The following is a 23,717-nucleotide window of genomic DNA, read 5'->3' as shown; positions in this document are numbered from 1 at the left end:
TAGGGCCCTTTGTGGCGGCAAAGTAGGCAGGAAAGGTTGTTATCTATGACCCAATGGGCTTCCCATCTTTTTAATTCATGAAGATTTGGGAAGGTGGGTTTCTTTTTCCCTCCTTCTCACTGAATGAGCAGTACTGGTTCGCTCATTTGGGGATCTGGGAGTCCGCATGCACCGTGCTGTTAGTGATGGTGACTCCTTTCTGGCAAATGAAGGGCTGCTGGCGGTGCACAGGATGTGATTTGCAGCAGCTCCTAACACTGAGGCCTTCCAAGGAAGCAGGTGGCCTGTGAAGGAGGGGAGCATCCTTCTTTTGCAGGTGACATGCATCCTGTTGCCGGGACGATCCCTGCACACTGCCCTGATGGAAGGAGGCTTGGGGTGGGGGTGGGGGCTCCCCAAGAAATGAAATAAAGAAAATGCGCAGGGTCCCTAACCCCAGAACAAGGAAGAGGATTCCTTACCAGGCGGGAGACTCAGAAACTGTGCTCCTTTGATACTGAGCTTCAGGGAGAGGACAGATTGCGGGCGGTGGGTGGGGGGAACGGAGCCAGCAAATGTTGGGTAGGAGCCAAAGGGACACTGCCTCGTTAATTTTAATTTGTGGTGCACCCGTATTTTGTGGCAAGTTGGGCAGCAGCAAGGTGGGGAAGCAAAGGACAGGCTGGGACTTCCCCTCCCGCCTCCGAGACTCCGGAAGCACCAGGATGTCCAGCTAGGACCTCAGAGAGGCCCCGAGGCCCAGGAGTGGATGAGCCTCAGGCCGCCTCTGGTGCCCCCACACTGGTGGGGATGCCCCGAGTGTCCGCAGGGGCCCCCACCTCAGGCCTCCCTGCACCCCCCCACCCCCCAGGGCGGGCCGGGGGCGCCGAGATCACCTGAAAGGCAGCCCCGAGGGTGACCCGAGCCCCGAGCCCCTGGCGGGGACAAATGAGAGCTTAACTAGTGCAGGACCACATAAAAGGGAAGGGGAAAAAGGAGGAACAAAGCTTCCGCCAATTTGCTCTTTTGGGCATTGTGGAAACTGGCCCCTTTCCCACCGAATCGCGCCCCCAATGAATGAGGCCGGGCGCTGCGCAGGTCCTCGGCGGCTCTGACGGGTTTTCACGGGAGGGTGAATGGAGTGCAAATTAGCGGAGCCCTCGGGAGGCTTGTTACTGTCACTCCCAAACTAACGTCCAGAGGCCACGTGAGGATTAATCAATGTAAAGAACGCGCCCATTATCGGAGCAAGGTAGGAAACTATTTATTGCCTCCCTTTCATGTTCGCCCATGTTGCTCACGGCCATGAGGCTCTCCGCAGCCACCGGGCGCCAGGCACACACGCCGGCCCGCGCCCGCGCTCACGCCCGCGCTCATGCTTGCACGCGTCCCACAGACGCACCCTGCTCTGTTTCCTGCATGCACCCAGGCTGGCAGGCGGCTGGGACCCTGCAGCCAGAGGCCGTGCAGGGTGCAGTGGGGCAGAGCTGGGTGGCCTTGAGGCACTCCCCTGAAAACCTCAGACTACCCGGGGCCCTCGGGGACCAGGTCCCCACAATCGCAGGGCAGGAGGACGAGGGAAGCCCGGCTTGTTTTGGAGATGCGAATCCACGGAAGCCCTCAACTCAACCAAAGAGCCTTCATTTAATGCCAGGCCATCATTCCCCAGAGCCCGCCCACCGCCCCCTTGTCGACAAGTCCAGACACCACAACAGCCCATCCCCTACTCATCTCAGCCTTGAGGTGGAAGACGTTCGAGGACATGATTCACATGGTTTTGACCTGTCTGCTTGGAAAGGGAGAAAGGTACCAGGGGCTGCTCAGCCCTGATAGCTCAGAGCAAGCCTCTGGGGAACCAGCCGACGGCAGGTTGTGCCCAGTATGCACATCCCAGGTTGTGCCCAGTATGCACATCCCAGGAGTGAGTAAATGAGTCTCTAATAAGGGAAAAAGGAAATATATCTCTAATGGGGGAAAACGCAAATATCTACTGAGTGAATAAACAAATAAATACATATCTAATGAGTAAATGTCTAACAGAGCAAATAAATACATAAATGGCTAATGCTCTGACGAATAGTATCTACCTGGAGTTGAAGAATGAGCCTGCTCCAGCCCCATGAATTAGGGCAGACACCTAGCTGCAAACTCTCTAATGTTTGATCCCTTCAACATACACTGTGGTGTCTGCTCTTGAGAGGATGTCTTGGAGGTGTGCTGTCAGCCTTCCCTTGGGGCCTGAGCTACTGGACCCACAGCACCCGCACGCCTCCAAGAGTCCTCCCCGATGCCTGTGGCAAGCCTGACCGAAGTCCAGGCTCTAGTGGGCACCTGGATGCCAAGTCCATCCAGGCCCCTTCCTGAGTCTGCAGGATGTACCACCTTCCTGGACCTCAGTTTCTCTGTCGCTGGAAGGACATTCCTGGCCACAACAGTTCAGAGCCAGATGATGGTGCCAGGGATGGTGCCTGAAACCTCAGGGAAGCACCTGGAAGCCAGTGCTGCCTATGCCCTTGCCATACCCCAATGAACCTACAAAACCTACAGCAAAACTTTACTGTGGAAACATATCCAGCATCCAGAACACTATTTTCCCATAGAGGAATTTCAAATGCAGGTTGATTTATTCAATATATTCATGTTCTGGACATTCATGCCTGGGCTACTTCTCAAAGTGAAGATATACTGATAGTCACTGATTTTCTGTAGTTAAGAAAGAAAAGTGGCTCACAGGGCCGAATATCTTCTTACAACTGTGTCTAGAAAGTACTGTGGGGCTTCTGTGGGAGGATCCCGTGAAGGCACTTGCTGGAGAACAAAGGGAAAACCCTCCTTGGTCGTTGGGGATCAGAACGCAGACAGTTGCACTATCTTCCCAGAGCATCAGCCTCAGCCAGGTCCTCTTACTCTCCCAGTTTGGAATATTCTGGAGACAGTCCTTGGCGGCAGCACCCAGGAGGAGGCCAAGAGCCATGGCCCAGAGCTCAAGAAGGGCCCCGCCCAAGGTGGGTGGTGGGTGGTGCTGTGAGGCTCCAGGTGTTCGTCACCAGGACAACCCCCCAAAGCAGGGGCACATATGCACTAATTCAGTCTCCTAAAGTATCCGTGCTTGGGGTTCTAGGACATTCCACCTGGGTGCTCCGTCTCCATGTGCACCTGCATCACTTCCCACTGGAACGTGCGGGAGGGGAGCCCAGGCCTCCCAGCCAAGCGACTTCCATGCCTGGCTCTGGCCGCCTGCCTGGCTCTCTACGGGGAGCACGCGCATGGACGTGACCTTCATGGACCTCACCAGGAAACAGCAGCCCAGCCCAATCTGGTGTGTCCAGGGTCACTACAGGGCAGGCATAGGGGTCAGGACCTGGGGACCCCCGCAGAGCGGCTACCCTCTGCTCTCTATCTCGATACCTTTCCTGGACACCCACGGACGTTAAGCGTGGCCACGTTTGCTAACTCCCAGCCTAAGATGGATTTTTGTATCCTTATCTTAATGCTTTCCTGCTCAGGCATGAACCTTTACCAGATCAATGATTAATTTTTCTTGTCACTGGAACCAGAATTTTCCTTTATTTTTGACGAAGACATTCAAAGGCTGCCTGATGCCCGGTCTGCCCCACCCAGCAATGCTGCCTGGAGTGTTCCCCACAGAGCTCAGTGCCAAGGTGGCCTGGTCGGTGTGAGCTCCTAGCTAGCTGGCCCGTGGCCACTGCCTAACCCCTCCCCAGAGCAGACGTGGCTGCAGGAGGAGTAGGTGTCTACTCTAACTGTGGACGTGATGACCCTCACATTAAACAACAGATCAAGACTAGAACCCTAAAAGGAAAGAGGAAAGCCTGATCCTGAACAGTGCACCGGGTGTCCTCTCTGCTCACTGACTTTCCACTTGGGTATGGGGCTTTGTGGGGGGGCATAGCAGAGTTTGGCCAAACCAGGCCTGCTGCACCCTGAGCTCTCAAGCCCTCTGCCCCCTCATCGGCCTTGTCATACCACCCCCCACCCCCGGCACATTGCAAGGGCCTGCTGGCGGCTGCCATCCAGCAAGTGGGTGACATGCTCGTCCCCACATAGGGCTGGACACAATGACCTCTCCACCCACTCTCTCCCTGACCCCTGGGCTCTCCTGCATACCTGCCCAGCAGCTTCAGGCAAGAGGAAGAAAGACCCACCTTTTCCAAGTCTGGAGAGGGCTCAGGCCAGATCCCCCCGACAAGAGTGAGTGGTGCCCAGGCTGGAGGCTCTGTCCCAAGCTCACTGGCACCAAGGGGCATGGGCAGCAGAAAAGCTGCCGAGGGCTGGACACAGGATGCAATCCGAGGTAGAACTGGACATTGCCATACCCTCAGCACTTCCCTGTGGGCACCTGGTACTGGCGGACGGTGAAGACACCTACGGGATGGACAGAAGGAAGCTGAAAGAGGCCGGGGTTAATGCTTCCTGGTTCTCAATCGAGGGCAGTTCTGTAGCCCAGAGGACTGTAGGCAATGTCTGGAAATGGTCTGGTCATCAGGACTCCAGATGGGGGCTGCTGCGGGCAACTGGTGGTGCTCACACCCTGTGTGCCCAAGACAGCACCTAGAGCCCAGACTCCCCGGGCCTATGAGGAGGTCAAGGCAGTGGGAGAAACGTACTTTGAATGAAGAACACGAGAGGCCTTGTGCGGGTCACTCCACTTGGGGGTGACTCTGTGGCCTGCTCGCGGGCCAGGCATGCTCACAGGCTACAGATGGACCCGCCATCTGGGCAGCCTCCACCATCGCAACAGCTGGAGAGGCCGAGACCACTTTACAGGCAGGTGCAACAAGGCCCAACACGGAGGGCCACCACCCGAACAGGTGGCAGAGCTGCAATCCAAATCCCAGGCTGTCGATACTGGTCTCAGGACCACCCTGCCGTAGGCCACCACGTTGGGCAAAGGGACTTCCAGCTGCTGCCACCCACAAGCATGACTTAAAAATAAACCTTAGAGCAAAGTCCTCTCCTGCCTTAGCGCTGGCCCACAACTCTGCGTTACAAACGCGCTTGGCTGCTTCGAACTGTCCCTGGCAATGCCCTGCGTCCTGGGGAAGCACAGCTTCATGTGTCCTCGCCACACACAGATGCCAGAGGCATTGACGTCATAAAGTTTGCTGTTAGGAAGAGACCTGTTTGGGCCCCTGTGGCAGGGAAGCGTGCACGGTGGGGTGCTGTGAGAGGTATAATTAAATGACCTTGTGGATTTCTTTCCAAATCATAAAAAAGGGATAAGTGGCGTTGAGCAAGAACTCTTTCCCGGACATTATTACTTTGGAGATGAAGATTGCCGAGCTGGTGTGCCACCCCCCCATGTGGACATGTCCACCTGCCTGGGAGCCCCCCACCCTGAGACCATCCTCCTCCAAGGTCTGGCTCCTGTCCCTGGTCTTTTGTGCTCTGGGGGCCACCTCTGCTTCCCTGGGAGCTGGCACACAGTGGGATTCGCGGGCAGCGTGGACCTCCTCTGCGTGCCCTGTGTGGGCTGTTGCCTTTTCCCTCCACCTCAGTGACCACGGTGGGTGTGTGAGACCAGCAGGCGTCTTGGACCCACTCACAAACCATGGTCACTGCAGACCTTTGAGAAGGCACACCCCTCTGATGGGGCACCAGGACCTCGCCCCTGACACCAATCATCTCACTTTCCTGCCAGTGATTTCTTCACACTACTCAGGAACAGATTTATGGTCTGCAGAAAAAGTAAAATGCACACCTGCCATTTCATTAAACATCTGGGTCCCCGTCCCTCGATGGGGGTCGGGGTCATCCCAGGGGACCCCCAGGTGTTCAAAAGGAACTCCTTGTTGCAAATAAATGTGTATTTGCTGACCCCCAAGGAGTCAGACTTGCGCCCACCCAGCCTGGGGCACACACGGGTGTTCTCTCCCTCTAGCAACTGAATAAATCTATTCCGGAGAATTGGATACAATCGAAAACCCTCGGAGTTCTGCTCTTCCCAGTGGTGAAGAGTTCACGGAGGTTTCTGAATAGAGCCTGTGACACCCACCCACAGGACACCTCATCAGGGTCCAGAACATGCCACCTGTACAGGCTGTGCTCTCCTGCATGGGCAAAAGGGACATTGCAGCCAGGCCGAGCCAGGCTGGCTGGTGACACCCAGAAGCAGACCCCCAGCACCAGTAAAGCCCGTTTCCATTCCAAGATGTTCACTTACTGGGGGGGTCGACACTTGGACCTCATGACATGCTCGCAACTGTTCTGCAGAGGTGCTTGCAGGAGAGGGGTGACGGCCCAGGTTAGTGTGGGTCAGTGGGCCCTAGAAGGCCACCCCAAACCAGCTCTGTGACCCTGGACAAGGGCCCTTGCCAATCAAACCAGGACAAGGATGCTACTTGGGGCTACTGGCAAAGGTGAATGAGGTGGGGCATTCACCTGTCCATAACTCAGATGGGCACTAAGGAAATAGTGGGTCAGGGCCGAGCAGGACCCACTGGGGTTTGTGGGGTGAGGTGGGAGGGGTGCCTCACCACCACTCTGTGGCAAGTTCTAGAGTTGGGGTGTCCTGGGTCCCCTTGACACCCAGAACTCCATGAGGGAGTGAAGCAGGCCAGATGTGGAGGTGCCAGCCATTAACCCCAGCACATGCCATGTGCGGTCAGAGGGCACAAGTGGGCCAAGGGGCAGCTGGCCACCCGCTATGGGTGGGCTTCCAACAGCAGATCAGCATCTCCAAGCACGAGGCAGGGAAGGCCATCATCCTTGGCCCCCTGCCCCACTGCTGCATGTCCCGCCACAGCCCTGCACCCCACGATGCTTTTCACCTTCACAGGCCGGCCTAACAGCCAGACTGCATGTTGTGCTTAATCCTGATTTCCTTTAAAAAAATGGATTAGGAAAACCTCATCTGGAAAATTAATTAATGTGTGAACTCAACAAATATTTTGTGAGCATAGCACTTTGTTAGGCATTTATATTTCATGTACCCCCCTCCCCCACCCACCAGCCCCACTTGGTCCTTACGGGTTCAGGTGCCCCTTCCCATAGCATTGTCCTCTGAGTCAACTAGGAAGACACATTCTTTTGCCTGAACCCCACCACGTGAGCACGTACAAAATCCCCATACTCGGGGTGGACAGAAATCGCCTGGCCCGACTGAGGGCCGGGGGTCAGGCATCTTGGCGGGCAAGCTCCGCTGACACAGATGACCTGGCCATGGCCTCCCGGGCGGCGTGCGGGCCGGGGCAACGGGGCTCCGTGGCACGCCCTCGCCGTGTGCGTGTGACCGTGCGCTGCCGCTCCGCGGGCGCGGGGACCCTCCCAATGCCCCTCTCCCACCCTGTCTTGTCACTGGCTGTAGGTAAGTATCTCCTCCGGGGCAGCCCCCGCCCCCAGCCGAACAAAAGTGAGCTCGCCGCCCCTTTCCCGAGAAAAGCAGCCGAGCCTTTTCATGGGCAGTGAATGGGGCCGCTCATTTAGGCCGCATTATACCCGGGCCTTCATTTCCCCTTTCCTGCTTTGCCTCATTCAGGGGGGCTCTGACTTCAGCTAATTCGATAACAATCCCGCCGGGCCTTCCCAGCCCCCGGCTCGGGAGGACATTGTCTGGGTGCGCGGCCTGCCCCCCGCGCCGTCCTGGGCTCCAATTAGCCGACCGCTGGGCCTCTGTCCCTCTGCCCTGCTTTCCTGCCGCCCGCCCACTTTTAACCATTTCTTTTTGAACCAGACCCCCGAGGGCCTTCGGGGGCGCGCGCCCCCGGTGCCGGGGTCAGGAGACCCAGGCTCGGGCAGAGCAAAGACACGCGCCCGCTCGGCCCTTCCGAGGCTGGTCCACACCCCTCCCAGGGTCTGCATGGCCTCTGACCCCCAGCCTCACCCGGAGCTGATCCTGGAAGGAGCCGAGAGACTCCTAGGGACAGGCGGTGTTGGGGGGGGGGTCCAGGTATCCCCACTGGCTGGTTCCAGGGGCCTGTCTCCCCACGTTGGTGTTCCCCTTTGACCAATTGGTCACAGGGCGTTGCAGGCAGGTGGGGGTCTCGCACTGCTCTGGTCTCGACGACCACTCCCCTCTCAGATACAGATGCCATGTCTCTTCACCCCTAAAATCAGCCACTCCTGCCTGAGGAAAACCTTTCCCAGAACCCTGTGGGGAACGTCGCAGGCTGGCCGGGGTGCGTGCACACACAAGCCAGGGCTGCAGGTGAACATGGTGTATCTGTGAGGTCACCCCAGTCCCCACATTGATTCCACTGCCATTATCCCCACATGGAAAATGCTGGGATTGGCTACAAATGCTAACCCTGAGAAAGTATCCTACTGTTAGGATCTATGCTGTGATTCACCAAAACCCTCCTGGGTTTGTCCCCACCATGCTCCGTGTCAGGCACGGCCTGCCCCGGCCATGGGTCTCGGGCACGCGTGCTGCATGCAGGGACACCCAGAACCAGATGTGTACCAGCAGCATCTCCTATCCCCTAAGCTACCTGGGAATGACCCGGCCCAAGTGTTTAATCTCTAAGGGGTCTGTCTCTATGGGGTGAATTCTGTTCCCCCAAAACTCACATGTTAAAGTTCTAACCCCAGAGACCTCGGAACAGGGCCTTATGTGGAGATAGGGTCACTGCAGATGGAATTGGTAAAGAAGAGGTCACACTGGGGTGGGAGGCAGCCTGGTCCAGCCTGACAGGCACCCCTAGAGAAAGGAACACAGTGTGCACACTGGCAACCCCAAGTACAGATGAAGCCAGAGATCCCAGGGTGGTGTGTCTGTACACCAGGGGCTGCTTTTGGGGGAGGCACAGGGCAGATCCTGAGGGGCACTGTGCTGCGGCAGCCCAGGGACAGTGCGGGCCCCTCACCAGCCACCCTCCTTGCTGTCAGGCACGCTGTATCCCAGGACCTTCTGTTATCCTCTCAGCTCCTTTCCCATCAGGTGTCACATTCGGAAAGTGCCATAGAAGGAAGGCTCGCCAAGACATTTTGCACAGCAAAGTCATCTTTTCTGAGGTGCCTCATCATTTACTCTGGGTGCACAGCCCGCCCCCTGCACTGTCCTGGGCTCCAATTAGCTAACCGCTGGGCCTCTGTCCCTCTGCCCTGCTTTCCTGCTGCCCGCCCACTTTTAACCATTTCTTTTTGAACCGGACCCCCGACCAAGGGCCTTTAGTGGTAGGTGGGGGTGCATGGAACCACCCGGGGGTCACTTCTGATGATGCAGTGCGCCCCCTTCTGCACAAGGGCCTGGAGAAACACTTGGTTTCGGGGAGCAGCTCTTCTGCATCCACCTGGAGGACGCCAGCAGGAACCGCAGGGTCGACTCACTCGTCGAGGACAGAATGCCAGTGCAGAGAGAGACCACGGCCTGGAGCTTGGGGGGGGGGGGGGGCACTGCCTGCGTGTCCACAGTCCATCAGAGAAAAATCTCCCCAGCTCTTCGGTCCCCCGCCTCGAAGAGATCAACGCATTTGGGGGACAAGCTGCAGATGGGAGGTGCCTTCAGGACGACTGGACTCCATGCTCTAGTCCATGAGGCCAGATGAAGGGAATGGCTTGAGTCTCAGCAGAATCCTCCATCTCCCACACCATCTCAGGAAACCCTACAAACTGTCTGATGCTTACAAGGGACAAACAAAAAATCTTCAAATGGCCGTTCGGTCCCCCAACTGCTGGGCACTAGAGGGCGTGACGCAGGCTGAGTGATCCACACACAGGAGGCCGTGGAGCTGGACCTTTGCACTCCCAGAACAGGGGTGCAATGGCAGTGCCCAGACCCCTGCCACACCAATGAGCCATCCAGGCAGGCTTCTCCATATTCCCACGTGTCCCAGTGTTTACTGGAAACAGGTGAAGCAAAGTGAAGAGACCTCAGGTTTGGGCTGGACCCGACGTCCTGGGCTACCTGGTCAGTTAGCAGCATCAGTCACCCTTTCTGAGACTCAGTTTCCCCTAGTGCAATGGAGAGGATGAAAATTCACCTGGAGGTAATGTGTGGGGCATGATGACACCCCCCAGGGAGCCACCCCCAGGGCTGTCACCCCAAGATCAGTGGGGGCCGCTAGTCTGTGCAGCCTGGGGACCCTCAGACAGCAGTGTGCAGACAGCCACACCTAGAGAGGGGGCAGGCAAGAGCAGATTGGCCTCGGCCTTACTATGCCTGGATGCCAGGGACCATAAGGATAGCCCTGGAGCAGGTGCCTGCTCCAGGGAAGTGCTGTCCTCCTAAAGCCAGGGGCAGCTACAAAGACCTCCTGACCTTTGTCCTGGAGGGCACATGGTGCAACCGGACATGCAGCATCTGTGTTATGAACAGGCACCGCTAAAGCAAGGGAGGCAGAGGGGCTGAGTGTGCCTGTGAAGGCCACAGAAGAGGGGAGTCCTCTGCAGGCTACAGGTCAGTGCACTGGACAGGGAGGGTGGGAGATGCCACCCTTATGGGCTCTAGTGCCACTGTCCTGATGCAGCAGGCAGGTCAGGCCCAGGGAGACCTTAGGGTTACCTGGCACCTGCTGCTTTGGGGGTCCTTGTATTTTAAATTCCGAGTAGGATTAAACAAGAGAGTCAATCCAAGACAGACAGACCCCAAGGCATCAGGAGCTCTTGTTTCATCTCTCAGGCTGTGAGTGGCCCCGGTTTTGGGGAGAGCCTCACATCTCCAGACAGGCCTTAGCCATGACATCTGGGAGCTGGGACCTGTGTCGGGGGTGGGGGAGTGGTAAGAGCAGAGACCACCACCCTCCAGTTGGCAAGGAGCCTTGAGCCCACCGTCCCGCCGTTGGTGTGGATGCCCTGGTTGTAAGCAGCGGGGTGCAGACCCAGTCAGGGACTGTGTCCCAAGGGCCACCTGATTCGCGGGAGAACAGGAGGTGCTGAGACGTGCAGCGGGTGGGGGGCCCAGCCCAGAGATGCCCCTCCTGGCCACTGTGCTGTGCATCTATCCCTGCACGGGCTTCCACGTCTGCTCCGTGAAAGTAACCCCCCACAACAATGCCAACTGTACACACAGGGAAATTTTGTCTTTTTCTGTGCAGCAGCGCCTATAATGTGAATGGAGTTGGGGGGCTTTCATCAAAATGAGGACCAGGTCCCTTTTCTATCCTCTCCAACCCATGTGAAGGTGAAGAGCTCGTGGTCCCCCATCTACCAGAGGGACATGCATCACCAAGGCAAGCTGCTTCCCAGGGGTCCCCGCCCAGGCTTGGGTCTCCCATCCCTGCCGGTCTGTGTACTGCCTGCCCTGCTAGGGGCGGGAGGATGTCCTCTGAGAGGATGTTCAAGGAAAGCAGGGGAACAGGGGAACAGAGGCATGGTGGCATCTCCCACAGGCTTCTCCTCCCAGAGCCCGGACCAGGCTTGCTGAGTGTAGGGCAAGCACCCCACGTCCTGAGCTCAGGCTTCAGATCCCACTAATGGCTCTGAGGTCTCTTGCACTTGAGTCTAAAGGAAGCCACCAGCACGGGCCATATCCATGGCGGCGTCCCACAGGTGGGACAGACCTCGGTGCCGTGACGCGCTAAGGGGCTCACCACCTCTGAAGCCAGGCCTCACTGGGGACTGGGGATGCTGGCTGGGCAGCTGGATGACAAAGGGGCCCCTGGGAACCTCGGCAACCACCACCATGAGGTCTCCCTGCTGGAGAACGGAGGCAAGCCCTCAGCTTCAGTGAAGAGACAGGCTCAACAGGGTTCCCTTGATACATTGGCAGGCGGCCTGACATCACAGCCACTGTGTGCGCCTAGGAGATGCAGGCCTGAGACTCCAATTTCCCCGGAGACAGAGAAAGAGGCAGAGAGAAGGTGGAGCTGAAGCCCTGAGCCCTGCAGGGGTCAGAGTCAGCCTGGAAAGCTCAGATTTGAGAAATGGTGGTCCAGGGCCCCCAGACTGTGCAGGGCAGTGGCAGCCCGGATGGTGGTTGGGACCCACAGTGGTATGTCCTTTGACTTTTCCCCGATTGGCAAGTCCATGAGGTTGGCAGGCTCCACCCAGGGTGTTTCAGGGCTCAAGGAGCGCCCAGTTGGGGCAGGGCCATTCTCATGCTTCTCAGTCCCCATGATTCTTCACACACATGAGGCTTATTACAAGTTCACACCATGGGAGGCTCCCGTGTGATCCAAATTTCAGTTGCCAGAGCAGCTGGAACCTTCTAGAAATGTGCTCTTGGGAAGGCCCTCACCCCAAAGAGCTGCCTGTGTGGCTCTTGTGAAGTCTGGCCCAGGAGAGGCCCTTGCTCCGTGGGACAGTGGGGTGGGGCTGTGGCTGCCATCCTGGACCTCAGTGGCCACTCCTGGGGGCACTGGGACCAGTAAGCCATTTCATAACCTCATTGTTATTTGCAGTCTGGATCCCCTCTGACCCAGAAGGTGAGGAGGGGGCTTGGCCACCCGCAGACCCCACACTCTTTGGTGAACATCTGGCCACAAGTCCCAGGCCATCCTTTGCGCTTCCGCCCTGGCCTGAAGGTGCCCGTGGAAGACGAGGACCTGCCAGGCGTCTTAATCCCTGTCCCCCTCCTGGCAGCCGCCTCCGGGGCCTCCTCTGAGGGCCTGGCTGAAAGGCAGGCTGATAAATTAGTCTAGAGGGAAACAAGGCCGCTCCTACTTGTAAAAGGTCACGGCGACTTTGTTCTGGGTGAGGGTTTATCTCGGCTGCCGCAGGGACAGACAATGCCGCAGGCCTAAACGGCAGAAATCTTAGCTCCTCGTGAAATGGCTGTGCTGATAAGCCCGGCGGACTTTAGAAAGATCTAAATGGGCAAGGAGTGATGTGGGTATCTAGAACATGACGGAGCGGAGAGGATACAATGGGATGTGCAATTACCCCGGGCATTCGCCCAGACAGGGAAGCGCAGCTGCCCGCCAGACACAGGTGGCTCCCGCCGCAGAAGGACACATAGACTAGACCTCGGAGGCCCCGGGGGCTGCTGCTGAAGCTCCTCCCTGGGAAACAGTCGCACATATGATGAGCCACCGGCACCCCCAAGGATGCCACGCAGATGCACTACTCTCAACATCTTTCTTCTGGAGGAGGAGGAGGTGCCCCCAGATACACCAACATGCAGCCCGAGGACTGACTCTCAACATCCCTCTTAGCTGTTTCATGCACTGTGTTCTAACCGGTATGGAAGGCGCGAGGACCTGCAAGGAGCACACCCTCTGTGGCGTGCAGCCCCATGCCCACACTAACCGCCCCCCACAGACAGGCCACCCTGGGCTGACCGGCCCCTCAGTCAGGGCAAACCCAGCTACGTCAAGTGCCCAGCACCCTGCGGACGGATGGAGGCCTGCCCCAGCCCAGCCCTGAGCCCAGCAGGGGCAGACACCTGTGGCTTCCCTCAGTGGTGCGAGTGGCTGCATTGCCCTCGGGTTTGGCGGAGCCCGAGGTGGCCCATGACGTGCTGAGAACACATTCCTAACCCAGGGGTGACTGGTCACAGAAATTCTCAACTGGGAGAGAAGCTCTGATAAGCAGGCCAGGCCTGGCTGGGAGGTTCACGCCCTTGTCCCATGACCCAGAGACCTTTTATGGCCTGCAACGCCTGGGATTCTCGTCCAACCCAGAGGGAGGGAGGCCCGCGGAGAGGCCGGATGTATGCCGGCCAAGGCCGTGGCGGGGTTTCCCAGAGAGCCCCCTGGCCAGCAGCTGCCCACTCTTCTCCCTGGGAGGTCTGCTGCCGGGGAGTATCTGAAATGGAAAGAGTTCTGTATACATGAGGGTGTTGCAGCTGGTTCATCCTGGCAGGTGGGTCTGCACCACTGCCTGTGCCTCGGGCAGATGGGGTCAGCCCAGAGGGCGCCACCAGCAGCACCTGGAAGCCTGAGTTCTGCTGGGTGGGAGCAGACAAAGGGGCATTGCACACTTTCTCTGGGGGAGCTGTGGCCTGGCCATCACCCACTGTGCATGGTGGGCAGGATGGAGTGTCCACACAGGCCAGGGGCACGGGGGAAGGGGTTGGCTGAGTCCCTGCTCTAGGCATGAGCTGGTTACGTGAACTGCAGGGCGCTCGGCAGGATCTGATCAAGGGCCCCTGCGCCGATCTGTTGTGTGACCCTGTGTGACCCCTCCCTCTGTAGGGCTTCAGACTCCTGCCTGAACCGTGAGAGCAAGAACAGCGATGACCCAAGTTCTGTCGCAGCCATGTCCTCAGGAGGGGCCCGCTCTGCAGGCTGAGAGCCCCCGGGAGCCCCTGGCCCAGAGCTCAGCCTGGTGATGGTGGGTGGCCAGGCTATCCCGGCACCCTCAGCTCCCTTCCGTCCCCTGCCCACAGGGTCAGCCCCCCTGGGTGCCCCCACTCCGACTCTGTCTACCTGGCCCTGACAAGCTCTGTGGTTAGAAAGGCTTTGTTACTACCTGTCCTCATGGAAGCAGGAAAATGTCTCTCTGGGGTCCCAGGGTTGAGGAGAGGAAGACACTTATAGGCAAGGGTGGGAAATTCAAGCTAAGCCCCTTCCCCAAGACTTGGGTCTGGAACAGACTCCTCCAAGTGCCCAGGCTCCCACGGCTCATTAGGGTGCACGTTCCTGGGGACCTGCACCTGAACTCTGATCCAGAAGATTTGCTCCAAATCTGCATTTGGAAAGTGCACTGGGGGATGCTCAGCATGAAGTTCTGGGACTTCAGAGGTGGCAAGGGGAAGAGGTTGCCCTCCTTGGACCCTGTCAGGGCCAGAACAAGACCTCGTGTGCAAAGGGCAATCCAGACGGTGCATCAGAGGCTGACCAGCTGGGCAGACCCTGCCACACTGCTCCTGCCTGGACATGTCTTAGCCCCCTAGTGTGAGGGTGTGAGTTAGCCCCCTAGTGGGGCCCCGGGCACTCAGGGGCCACAGCAAATCCTGACCCTCCAGCTCTCACATCACAAGCATCAGGGACCACTGTGGGGTGGGAGCTCACACCCTGCCAGGCCCCCTGCAGCCCACGGGCTGGGACGTGGGATCCATTTACCAATGGCAGCATGAGGACCAGGAGTAGAAAGAGGACGCATGGACCGTGGGTGGCACAAAGCAGGTGCCCAGTTCACACGGACCTGCCCCTGGGTCTGTGCTCCAGGGCTGCACTGCCGCGGCATGGCCAGTCCTGCCCAACACAGGCGCCAGGGCCTTCGTCACATTCTCTCAATGTGCCTGGAGGACAACGGAAAGACAGAAAGGACGGAGGGAAGAGGCACTGTGCTCTCCCGCGGCCTCTGGAGCCCGCAGGAGGGGCTGACCAGGGCCCCACGGGAAAGGCTGCTGAGCTGAGCAGAAGGGAAGCCACCCTCCCCTCCACCACGGCTCCCGCCCGCTTCCTTCTGACAACCCGTCAGGATTTTCCACGGTGCGGCCTCCCCAGCAGCCCTTTGCAGAGCAGGGGTGGACTTGATTGTCGCTGGTGAGAGAGAGACGGGGGTGCACAGGGTAAAATACCATTTAAGAAGTTGGTATTCGGGGACGTCTCTCGAATATGAAAAGAAAATATTTATTTCCTTTTTCGCTTGTGAATCAGAATGCTCTATTTAAAGAAAGTACCCTCTGCTGGTTGTGGCTGAGTTATTACCCCTTAAGGAAATAAAGGAGAGCGCTATCAAGGAGGTATTCTTAGTCATTCTCTCCCCTTTTTTCTGAAATTCCTTATATACCCGTGCTTCAGAGCCAGGCCTAAGATAGTGCAGGATCTCATGGCATTCCTGGGCTAGAAACGTCTGGACCCCATGTCACGGCACTCGAGGGTGAAAGCACAGGGCCTGTGCCTAGTGGTTCCTGAGGAGCAAGGAGTCCATGCATGAGGCTCTGTGCCTCCCCACAGCCTCCATGGGCACAGCGAGACCTGGGCCCATTCCCTTGGATCTGGGCACCCATCAGCTGGCATGGGGACTGGCCCTAAACGCACTCCTGTCCAGGTGTTTCCAAGGGGTGTGAACACCCACTGAACCACATGCTGACGCCTTCCAGAATGTATGGTGTGCCTCCTAAGCACATTCAGAAAGTCACTGGGCGGGGGAGCAGGGGAAGTGGGGGGGGGGGCTGGGGGGGCGGGCCCTGCAGTGTATCTTGGCCTAAAATAAAACTCCAGGCCGCCCAGACGGAGAATGGAAAGCGTCAGGGGTGAGTCAGTGCCAGGCAAGGACAGCAAAGCAGAGAGATTCTGAGACTCCTGGGGCTGGGGGGAAGGGATGCTGCGCCCGACAGTCCCCAGTGGGCAGAGAGAAAGGACAGCCAAGATCTGGGCCCGAGAATACCACATTCGGATATTTAACCCGTGGGGCTATCAGAGTGGCAGGAAGCCACGGAGTGGAGTGTGTACAGGATGGGTGGCCACCCCTCTCCCAGCACCCACCCGCCACAGCTCTTACCCCATGGCGGGAACGACAAGAGTAACACACAGTGAGACAGCCTAAGAGCCACCCCAGCAAGAGCACACATCTGTGTCTGCTCTAGGGTGGGAGCCGCACAGAGGAGGCTCAGGCATGGGCTTTGCATGGAGGCATGTGAGCAACTGTGTATGGGCACAAGTGAGTGCCTATGGGCCACAGGGAGCATGTGTGCCTCCCTCTATGGGCTGGAGGTGGCCCCCGGTGAGCGCTGACCTTAGGAGCAGCGGCAGGTGGCATCTGCTCAATACCTGCGTGCCCCTGATCACCCATCTGCAGCACCCCCTCCATGCTCTCTGGACCCACCCCCACCCCCCATGGACTGAACACGCTGGGCAATGGGGTGGCGGTTTTCAGATCCCCTCTGCTCTTCCAGAGCTGCCAAATCCAGGCAGGGTGGACAGGGAACCTCCTGCCCTTGGAAGCAGGGAGCCCAGTCTAGGTTTTTCAGTAAAAACCAAAGGTGTGGGTCACCTGGCTGGCTCAGTGGTTGAGCACCTGCCTTTGGCTCAGGGTGTGATCCTGGGGTCCTAGGATCAAGTCCCACATCAGGCTCCCTGCATGGAGCCTGCTTCTCCCTCTGCCTGTGTCTTTGCCTCTCTCTCTCTGTGTCTCTCATGAATAAATAAAGTCTTAAAAAAAAAGGTGTGTGCATGTGTGTTTATGTGTGTGGGTACATGTATTTGCGTGCGTGTACATGTGTGTACATGTCTGTGCGTGTGTATTCATGTGCACATGTGCATGTGTGTGCTTGTGTGTGTGTGTGCATGTGTGTGCACACCCCCACACGACCACTCAGGAGCAAGTAGTCTAAGCTAGCATCTGGATGTGGAGGAAAGAGATAAGTGTGTTTGAGGCAAAGGTGAATGTCAGAGAGGTTTCCTGCAGAGAGCTTGGACCTCAGGAAGAGGTGGAGGCCTCAGGTTGGGGGCCACATAATTGCAGCCTTGTGGGGGGGTGTGACTCCCCAGCCACTCCCTGCAGGGCCGGTGAGAAGCCAAGGTGCAGAGGCCACTGATCCCAGGACTCTTGGCCTCAGGCCTGGGGCCCCAGGAAACCTTTTTGTGTTCTTGGAGAAGTGAGTTCTTGGCACTGTGCTATTGTGTATGTGTCACGGTGTCTCCAAAAGCCCTCCAGGAGACTTCCACCCTGGCGATGTGATAGGCTGGATGGCCACCACAGTGGACAGCCCGGGGCCCAGGGAGCCAGCCCAGTGCCCACTCAGCCTCAGTGCCAGCCTACACTCTGGACCAAAATTAGACCTCCAAACCTCTTCTCATTTTAAGGATGCTCAGCAGCAACCTTGGAAAAGAAAGCATTGCTTTTCTAAAATACATGTGGGTGGACAGGCTTGGACACCCAGAGAGTTAGCTTCCTCTGAACCCCAGGCCCTTCTCAAGGGCATACATTCTGGATCATAACGTAATCTTAAATTAACAAAAATCTCTTAGCATCCAAGACTGTAGGGCTGGGGCGGGGGCTTTTGCCAGCAACACCCCCTAGCCTGGAGTCTCTGGGTGTCCTGTGGTCCACGGGAGCCAGAGGGTCCTACCCCCAGCAAACCCCTCCAGCAGGCCCCGGGGGACACCCAGGAGGAGTGGGCTTGGGGGCTGTGTGATTGAAGAGCGGCCATCAGGGCAGCCTGAGCCTCGGGGCTGCTTTCCCCCGTGACCCCAGAGCTTCCCATCCCGCCTGGTCCAGACACAGCCTGTTTGTTGATTGAACAAATGAACACGTATATTACTATTCAGAAATGAAAGCCAAGGGATGAGGTCATCCACTTGAGTGAATTCTGCAGATAAATGAAACCCCATCAATTCACGTTAACATTTTCCACCAGCTTCTCAAACAGAGACAGGCACATTCATTCAACGGCTCATGTCAGAGTGCCTGTTACTGGCCAGGCCATGGCTGGGCACCGGAGAAGCAGCCTCCAGCGGGCTCTCTGGGGGAGATGTGCTCACAAGGAGGAAGCAGGCCAAACGTGAGCACTGTCAAGGTGACAACTGTTCCTGCTGCTGCCCTCTGGGGTCCTGTACGATGCTACCCACCTGCTGCAGGCCCTGCCCGGGGGCAGGTGGCACCTCCGAGGAGCCCGCTCCCTCTGGGCTGTCACTCGCAGCCAGCTCTTAATTAGCAAAATAAGTAGCACGATGATAAATGTCATGATTTACTCAACAAATGATCAAAATCATTGTTTTTTCAGACCCCAGGGCAATCAAGTGCAATCATGGGGTGATTTATTCTGGGCAGAGTGAGTGGTGGCTGCGTCAGCCGGCAGGCTGCATCTGGGCAGGGGGGCTGGGAGTCTGGGCATCTTTGCAGGCAGGAAGGCAGATCACCACCCTCTGAGGTGGATCCTGGGGGTCCTTTTCCACGCGGCCCACTCTTTCATCTGGACACAGGGCTAGCCAGGCCCGGGGTGCAGGGGGACAGGCCTGACTTGGGAGTCACTTCTTATGTGCCCTGAAGCGCAGAGAAGGGAGGCCTCGAGTCACTGTCTGATGCACACGTGGGTGGGAGAGGCCATGTGTGGGAGGCTTGAAGGATGTGTGGGGAGTAAACGGATGCAGGGAGCTTTGCACGCATCCCCATTTTACTGAAACAAAGATGCCCCTCTGGCCTGGAACCCTAAGGTCCTAGGTCACGTGGAGGCACTTTTGCAAGAGGGGTCCCGTCACCAGAAACCATGTGGTGGTCAGGCACCATGGTCCATTACAAAAAGAGAAAAGAAAACAGAACCGTTTCTCTGGAATGGTTCAGAGCAAGAATTTCGTTCTCAGAGTAGAAAGAAAATTATTTCTGTGGTGTCCCAAGATGACGGTAAGAATAATCTATTTGACTTTGATTTTAAACCAGTCCTCCTGACCAGAGAGACACCTGACCAGCATCTGGTTTCTCCCTCCCATGCTGGACCCTCAACCCAGCCATCCAGGAGAGGCCACACTGCTAAGTTTGGACCCACCATGGACCCACTGCCGCCCACCCAGGGGTACAGACCCTCCGTGCATCTCCTTTGTCCTCACTGGTTCTTCCTCCGTAGACGAATACCATGTCAATTGCAGTAAAATCAAATTGTCCTGATTTATAAAAGTTAATTACCAGCGTGAGGAGTGAGCTGGTAATTACACATCTGAAACTCAGCATGTTGCAAGATGACGCGCACACTTGCACTGCCCCTGGGCACTGCCTCTGACCATCCTGGGTCTGGCTGGCATCCCCTGGTGATGTGACACTTCAGCACTAACATTCTCTGCATCCCGCTGTCTGTGAGTGTCCCACCAGCCCACAGGCGGCATGTTTGTGGGACAGGGGCCCAGGCATCCGCGGTCGTCACTCCGCGGTTGTCATAGTGCCTTGTTAGTGTTCATGACTAGGGACCTCCCTGGTGGCCCCTGTCTCGTCAAGAACCACAGAAAGATCTAGGCTCTGGAGCCCGGGACCCCCACCTCAGGCTTGGGCTCTGTTTACAGAGGCCAGGACAGGGCCTAACTGTGAAGGTGCGACGGAGCCACCAGTCCTGCCAGAAGAAGACCCAAAACAATGTGAAACTACACTATCTATGTGGACAGCTGGGAAATTCAGCAAGGAGACTCCCCTACGAGGATCGATGGTTGGTTCTCCTGCCCCAAAGGCCCAAACTGAGGTCTGTGGAGCCAGAAAAAAACAAAACAAAACAAAAAATGCCTGGATTTTATTTATTTCAGGCACAGCGGGGTTTGCCCTGAGTTTTCGGGGTTCCCACCTCCTCCCCTCTCTCCTGCATCCGGGGAGGCGGAGGCTTCCTGCCCAGTCCCATCATTGGTCCTTAAGATGCAAGGACAACACAACAGTGGCTCAGACCCCATGTGATGGAAGGCCACGGAGCCCAAAGAGATCACAAAGGCAGGTAGCCGGCGCCCGAGCTTGCAAGGGAAGCAAGGTCAGCTGAGATAGTGTCAGGGCGCGTCTGGAACAGTATTTGAGGACGTTGGGTTGTGGGCAAATATCCCTAAGTGCTGGCATGAAAGGCAGCTGTCAGGTCACCACCGCAGAACAAAGCCCGCTGCAGGAACAGGAGGCGCGCCGTGGAGAACGTTCCCTCACGTACACGGAGAATAAACAATGTCGCAAAGTCAACAGGCACCGGGCAGATCCCAGGGACAGCCGGTACCAGGCCTGGCACCGAGCGAGCACAAGCGATATGGGCCATTTCTTTAGAAAAGGAGCAAACAGAAACTTGTATCAAAGCAGACAAGCGCGAAGTTGCCTCAAGGTCACACCAAGCGCCACCTGTAGGGTCTGTCTGCCTCTGCCTCTGGAAGCAGCCTGCTAACCAAACAGCGCACATCTTCCTGAGCGTATCCAATAAACACCCTTAAGTCCACCTCCTGAATCGCCGCGTAGGAAGGACAGGACAGGCCAAGTCTCCCAAAGGCTCTCCTCCGTCCCCTGAGGGGCAACCCCACAAGTCACAAACCACCGGGATTTCAAACTCCTTCGCTACCAGCCCTACCCTGCTCCCAGGCCCCTGGCTGGTCTGCTCTGAAGGCGACCCCGTCCTTGAGTGACACACACCCTGTCTGCTGCCTCTGGACAGCAGGACATACTCCCACCACCGGGGGTTCTGGCCTTCCCATTCCTTCATCTGTCTGGTCAACCCACCTCTAGCCTAGACCCTCAAAGCACTCTACGGAGATCAGGGCTTCCGGCTGGCACCCCATGTCCCCAGGGCCCACGCCCCATGTGCCACCACGGGCCACATCCCCCTGCCTGCTGGAAAGTCGAGGTGGCTGGTGCTCAGAGAGGGAGCAAAGATCTTACTTCTGCCAGTTGTGGGCAGCATCCATCAGCACACCCAGCCTCCCGGGAATCCTTGAGAAGCATGCACCTGGGATGTGCTCAGGGCTGAGGAAGGAGGGCAGGATTTAGAGATTGTAAAGCCTCCCATGTGAGAGCAAATACAAACCTAAGCTACTCCTGCCCTCCACGCAGCGTGCTGAAGCGTGAACAGTGGGGGCTTTCCCAGAGGCACCATGAGGCAGGGAGCACAGCCTGCCCTGGCCCTCACACCCCTGGCCCCTGCCACACAGGGTCCTCTTCCCTCCTTGGACTATTCGCCCCTTCCTAGAGCTGACCTCCTGCAAGCACTTTTAGAAGTCGTGAAGCACCCAGAAGGAATCTGGGTTTGCATCTGCATTTTCTGCCCAGGCAGGGTCTCTGCCAGAAATACCACCAAGCACTGGCCATGTGAGGCTGGGAGAGCAGCCAGGGCCAGCAAGGAGAACACTTCTGTGGGCCTTGTGGTCCCCACCAACACCACCTCGAGAGATCCCAAGCCCTGGAGGGATGCTTTTGGGGATAGCAGCACACCTCACCTGACAGGCCTCCCTCTCCTGACCACACACAGCCCCCAGAACTGTCAGTCCAGGCCCAGATTGTTAGGGAAATCTAAACTGCAAGATGCCTCTCCCAGGCAGGATGAGGCTTGCTCCCCCTGCTATCAGAGAAGTGGGGGCTCCTCCCTGGGAGCCCGCTGACCAGAGTCCAGTGGGCAGGGGGCTCTGGCATGGACATGTAGGGGATGCTGGGGGCAGCACGGCCACCAGGAGTGTTTTTCAGGCTGCCCCCCATCTGCAGGAGCATTCCCCAGAGTAGAGACTCCTGTTCCGGGACATTCCATTAATCTGCTCGGTTCTGCAGAGACTGCAGCCTTAGCACCTAAGATCCAGACACGGAGCACGGAGTGTTTTAAGACATGAGCTCATTAAAGACACATTTCCGGGAAGAGAGCAAGCATAGCCTATGGGGGCTGACAGGCGCCCACGAGGACCTCTGATGTTTGCTGAGTCGCGTCATGCAAGCTGCAGGACCAAATAAGCCTGGGAAATGTGACATTCGAGCGCTCTCTCCGACCGAGCCTCCCGCCTCGGGCAGCACTGCTCAGCCCGGCTTTATAAATAGATTGAACACAAGATAAATGGCCGTGATCAATCACGCTCACACGGGAATGCTCACCTCCCATCCAAAGTCAGCCTCCTTCCACGTGGCCCGGGGCGCCCCCATGTAAGGGCCAAACCTCGCCCCGATTTCCATCCTCTTCTTGGCCCAGATCCCCAGGCCGGCCCCTGGGATGGAGGACTCTCGCAGCTCAAAGTCTGGTGGGATGGGAATGTCCTCGGGAATGTAGACAGGGGCTTCGTACGGCGAGCCCTCCTTGGGGGTGAAGTCCTCGCTGGTGGGGAAGGGGGACGGCGGCCCCATGGGGATCGGGGACACCACGCTGTCCTCAGTCTCGTACTCCGCGCTCTCGCCGGCCAGCAGGTCCGGGTCAGGCTCATGCATGTTATTTACAATGTCGCCGTCACCTGAAGGAGACAATGCAGCGTCAGGCTCTGCGGCACGCCCTCTCCCTGTGCGTGACACTCGGGGACCACCTGGGACACGGGGCACAACAGAACCCGAGGGCGCCCAGAGGCCCAGACATGGCCGACCGCCAGCCCCTGCCCAGGAGACGTCCCCTTTGCTCTGTCCCGAGCAAAGTGGCCCTCACTCCGGGGACGCGGTTTTGCCACACTCCTTTGGGAACCAGGGTTCAGAACCCCCACAGAGTTGTGCGTGGCCCAATGCAGACACCCGAGGGCCCGTCATCTGCCTCTTCTGCTTTAGGGAAACAAAGAGAGGAGCTGCCCACGCTCCACGAGTTTGCGAACCTGGGGAAAGCCGTCAGAGAGGACACCCAACCCAGGGCTGGTGGTGAAATATTCTTTCCAGAACCGTTGTGGTTTGTGTCTAGCCTTGGAAAGTAGGGGTCAGGGACATGTTTCAGACTCTCAGGGGGACTCAGAATTTGGATCACTATGACATTTGCTCTAAAACCTGGGCAGCTCAGGGCACCTTGGTAGGGCCAGAGGCCCTGGGGATGGGTTCCCGAGCTCCTGGTGGCCTAAGGGCCAGTTAGGACAGAGGTCTGCTGAGGTCAAAAATGAGGGGTTTGTGGTGCTGCAGGCCACCAAGTTTGACATCCATTGCAGGCCTGTCTTTGGGGTCCATCCTAGGAGACTGTGGGTGCCAAAATAGTGCCACCTGGACGTGCACCAGGCCTGAGACACAGAGGGGATCGTGAGACGTGGGCTGAGGGAAGCATAGGAAGAGCAAGGAGTAGCTAGCTGCTCAGTCAGGAAGGTGGCTCTGCCCAGAGGAATGGGAAGTGGGGACCCTGACAGCTGGGTGCCCACAACCGTATGTCCAGAATCCCCAAGGGCATGACTGCCCCCTGTCCATCCACAGGTGAACAGGTCCACAGCAGAATGGTGCTCAGCCATAGGAGGGATGGAGCACTGACAACCCCCCCCCTCCTTCTCCCCCCACTGCAGCAGGGATGCACCTGGCAAACACAACACTCAGTGGAGGGTGCCCGCTGAGGCCCATACAGCATGATCCGTTCACGG

At 57.7% G+C, this 23,717-nt stretch overlaps 1 protein-coding gene across 5 annotated transcripts in view; it reads right to left on the bottom strand.

The window, feature by feature from the left end:
• PRDM16 (PR/SET domain 16) overlaps positions 1–23,717 on the bottom strand; it is a 313,101-nt gene that overhangs the window by 189,200 nt on the left and 100,184 nt on the right. For all 5 annotated transcript variants that reach the window (XM_041770218.1, XM_041770222.1, XM_041770220.1 and 2 more), the window contains exon 2: positions 22,285–22,634. In XM_041770218.1, the coding sequence (XP_041626152.1) occupies positions 22,285–22,634 (350 nt within the window). The remainder of the gene's footprint in view (positions 1–22,284; positions 22,635–23,717) is intronic.

The sequence above is a fragment of the Vulpes lagopus genome, chromosome 10 (genome assembly GCF_018345385.1).
Source record: "Vulpes lagopus strain Blue_001 chromosome 10, ASM1834538v1, whole genome shotgun sequence".
Taxonomy (NCBI): Eukaryota; Metazoa; Chordata; class Mammalia; order Carnivora; family Canidae; genus Vulpes; species Vulpes lagopus.
This window is presented reverse-complemented; position numbering and strand designations above follow the sequence as displayed.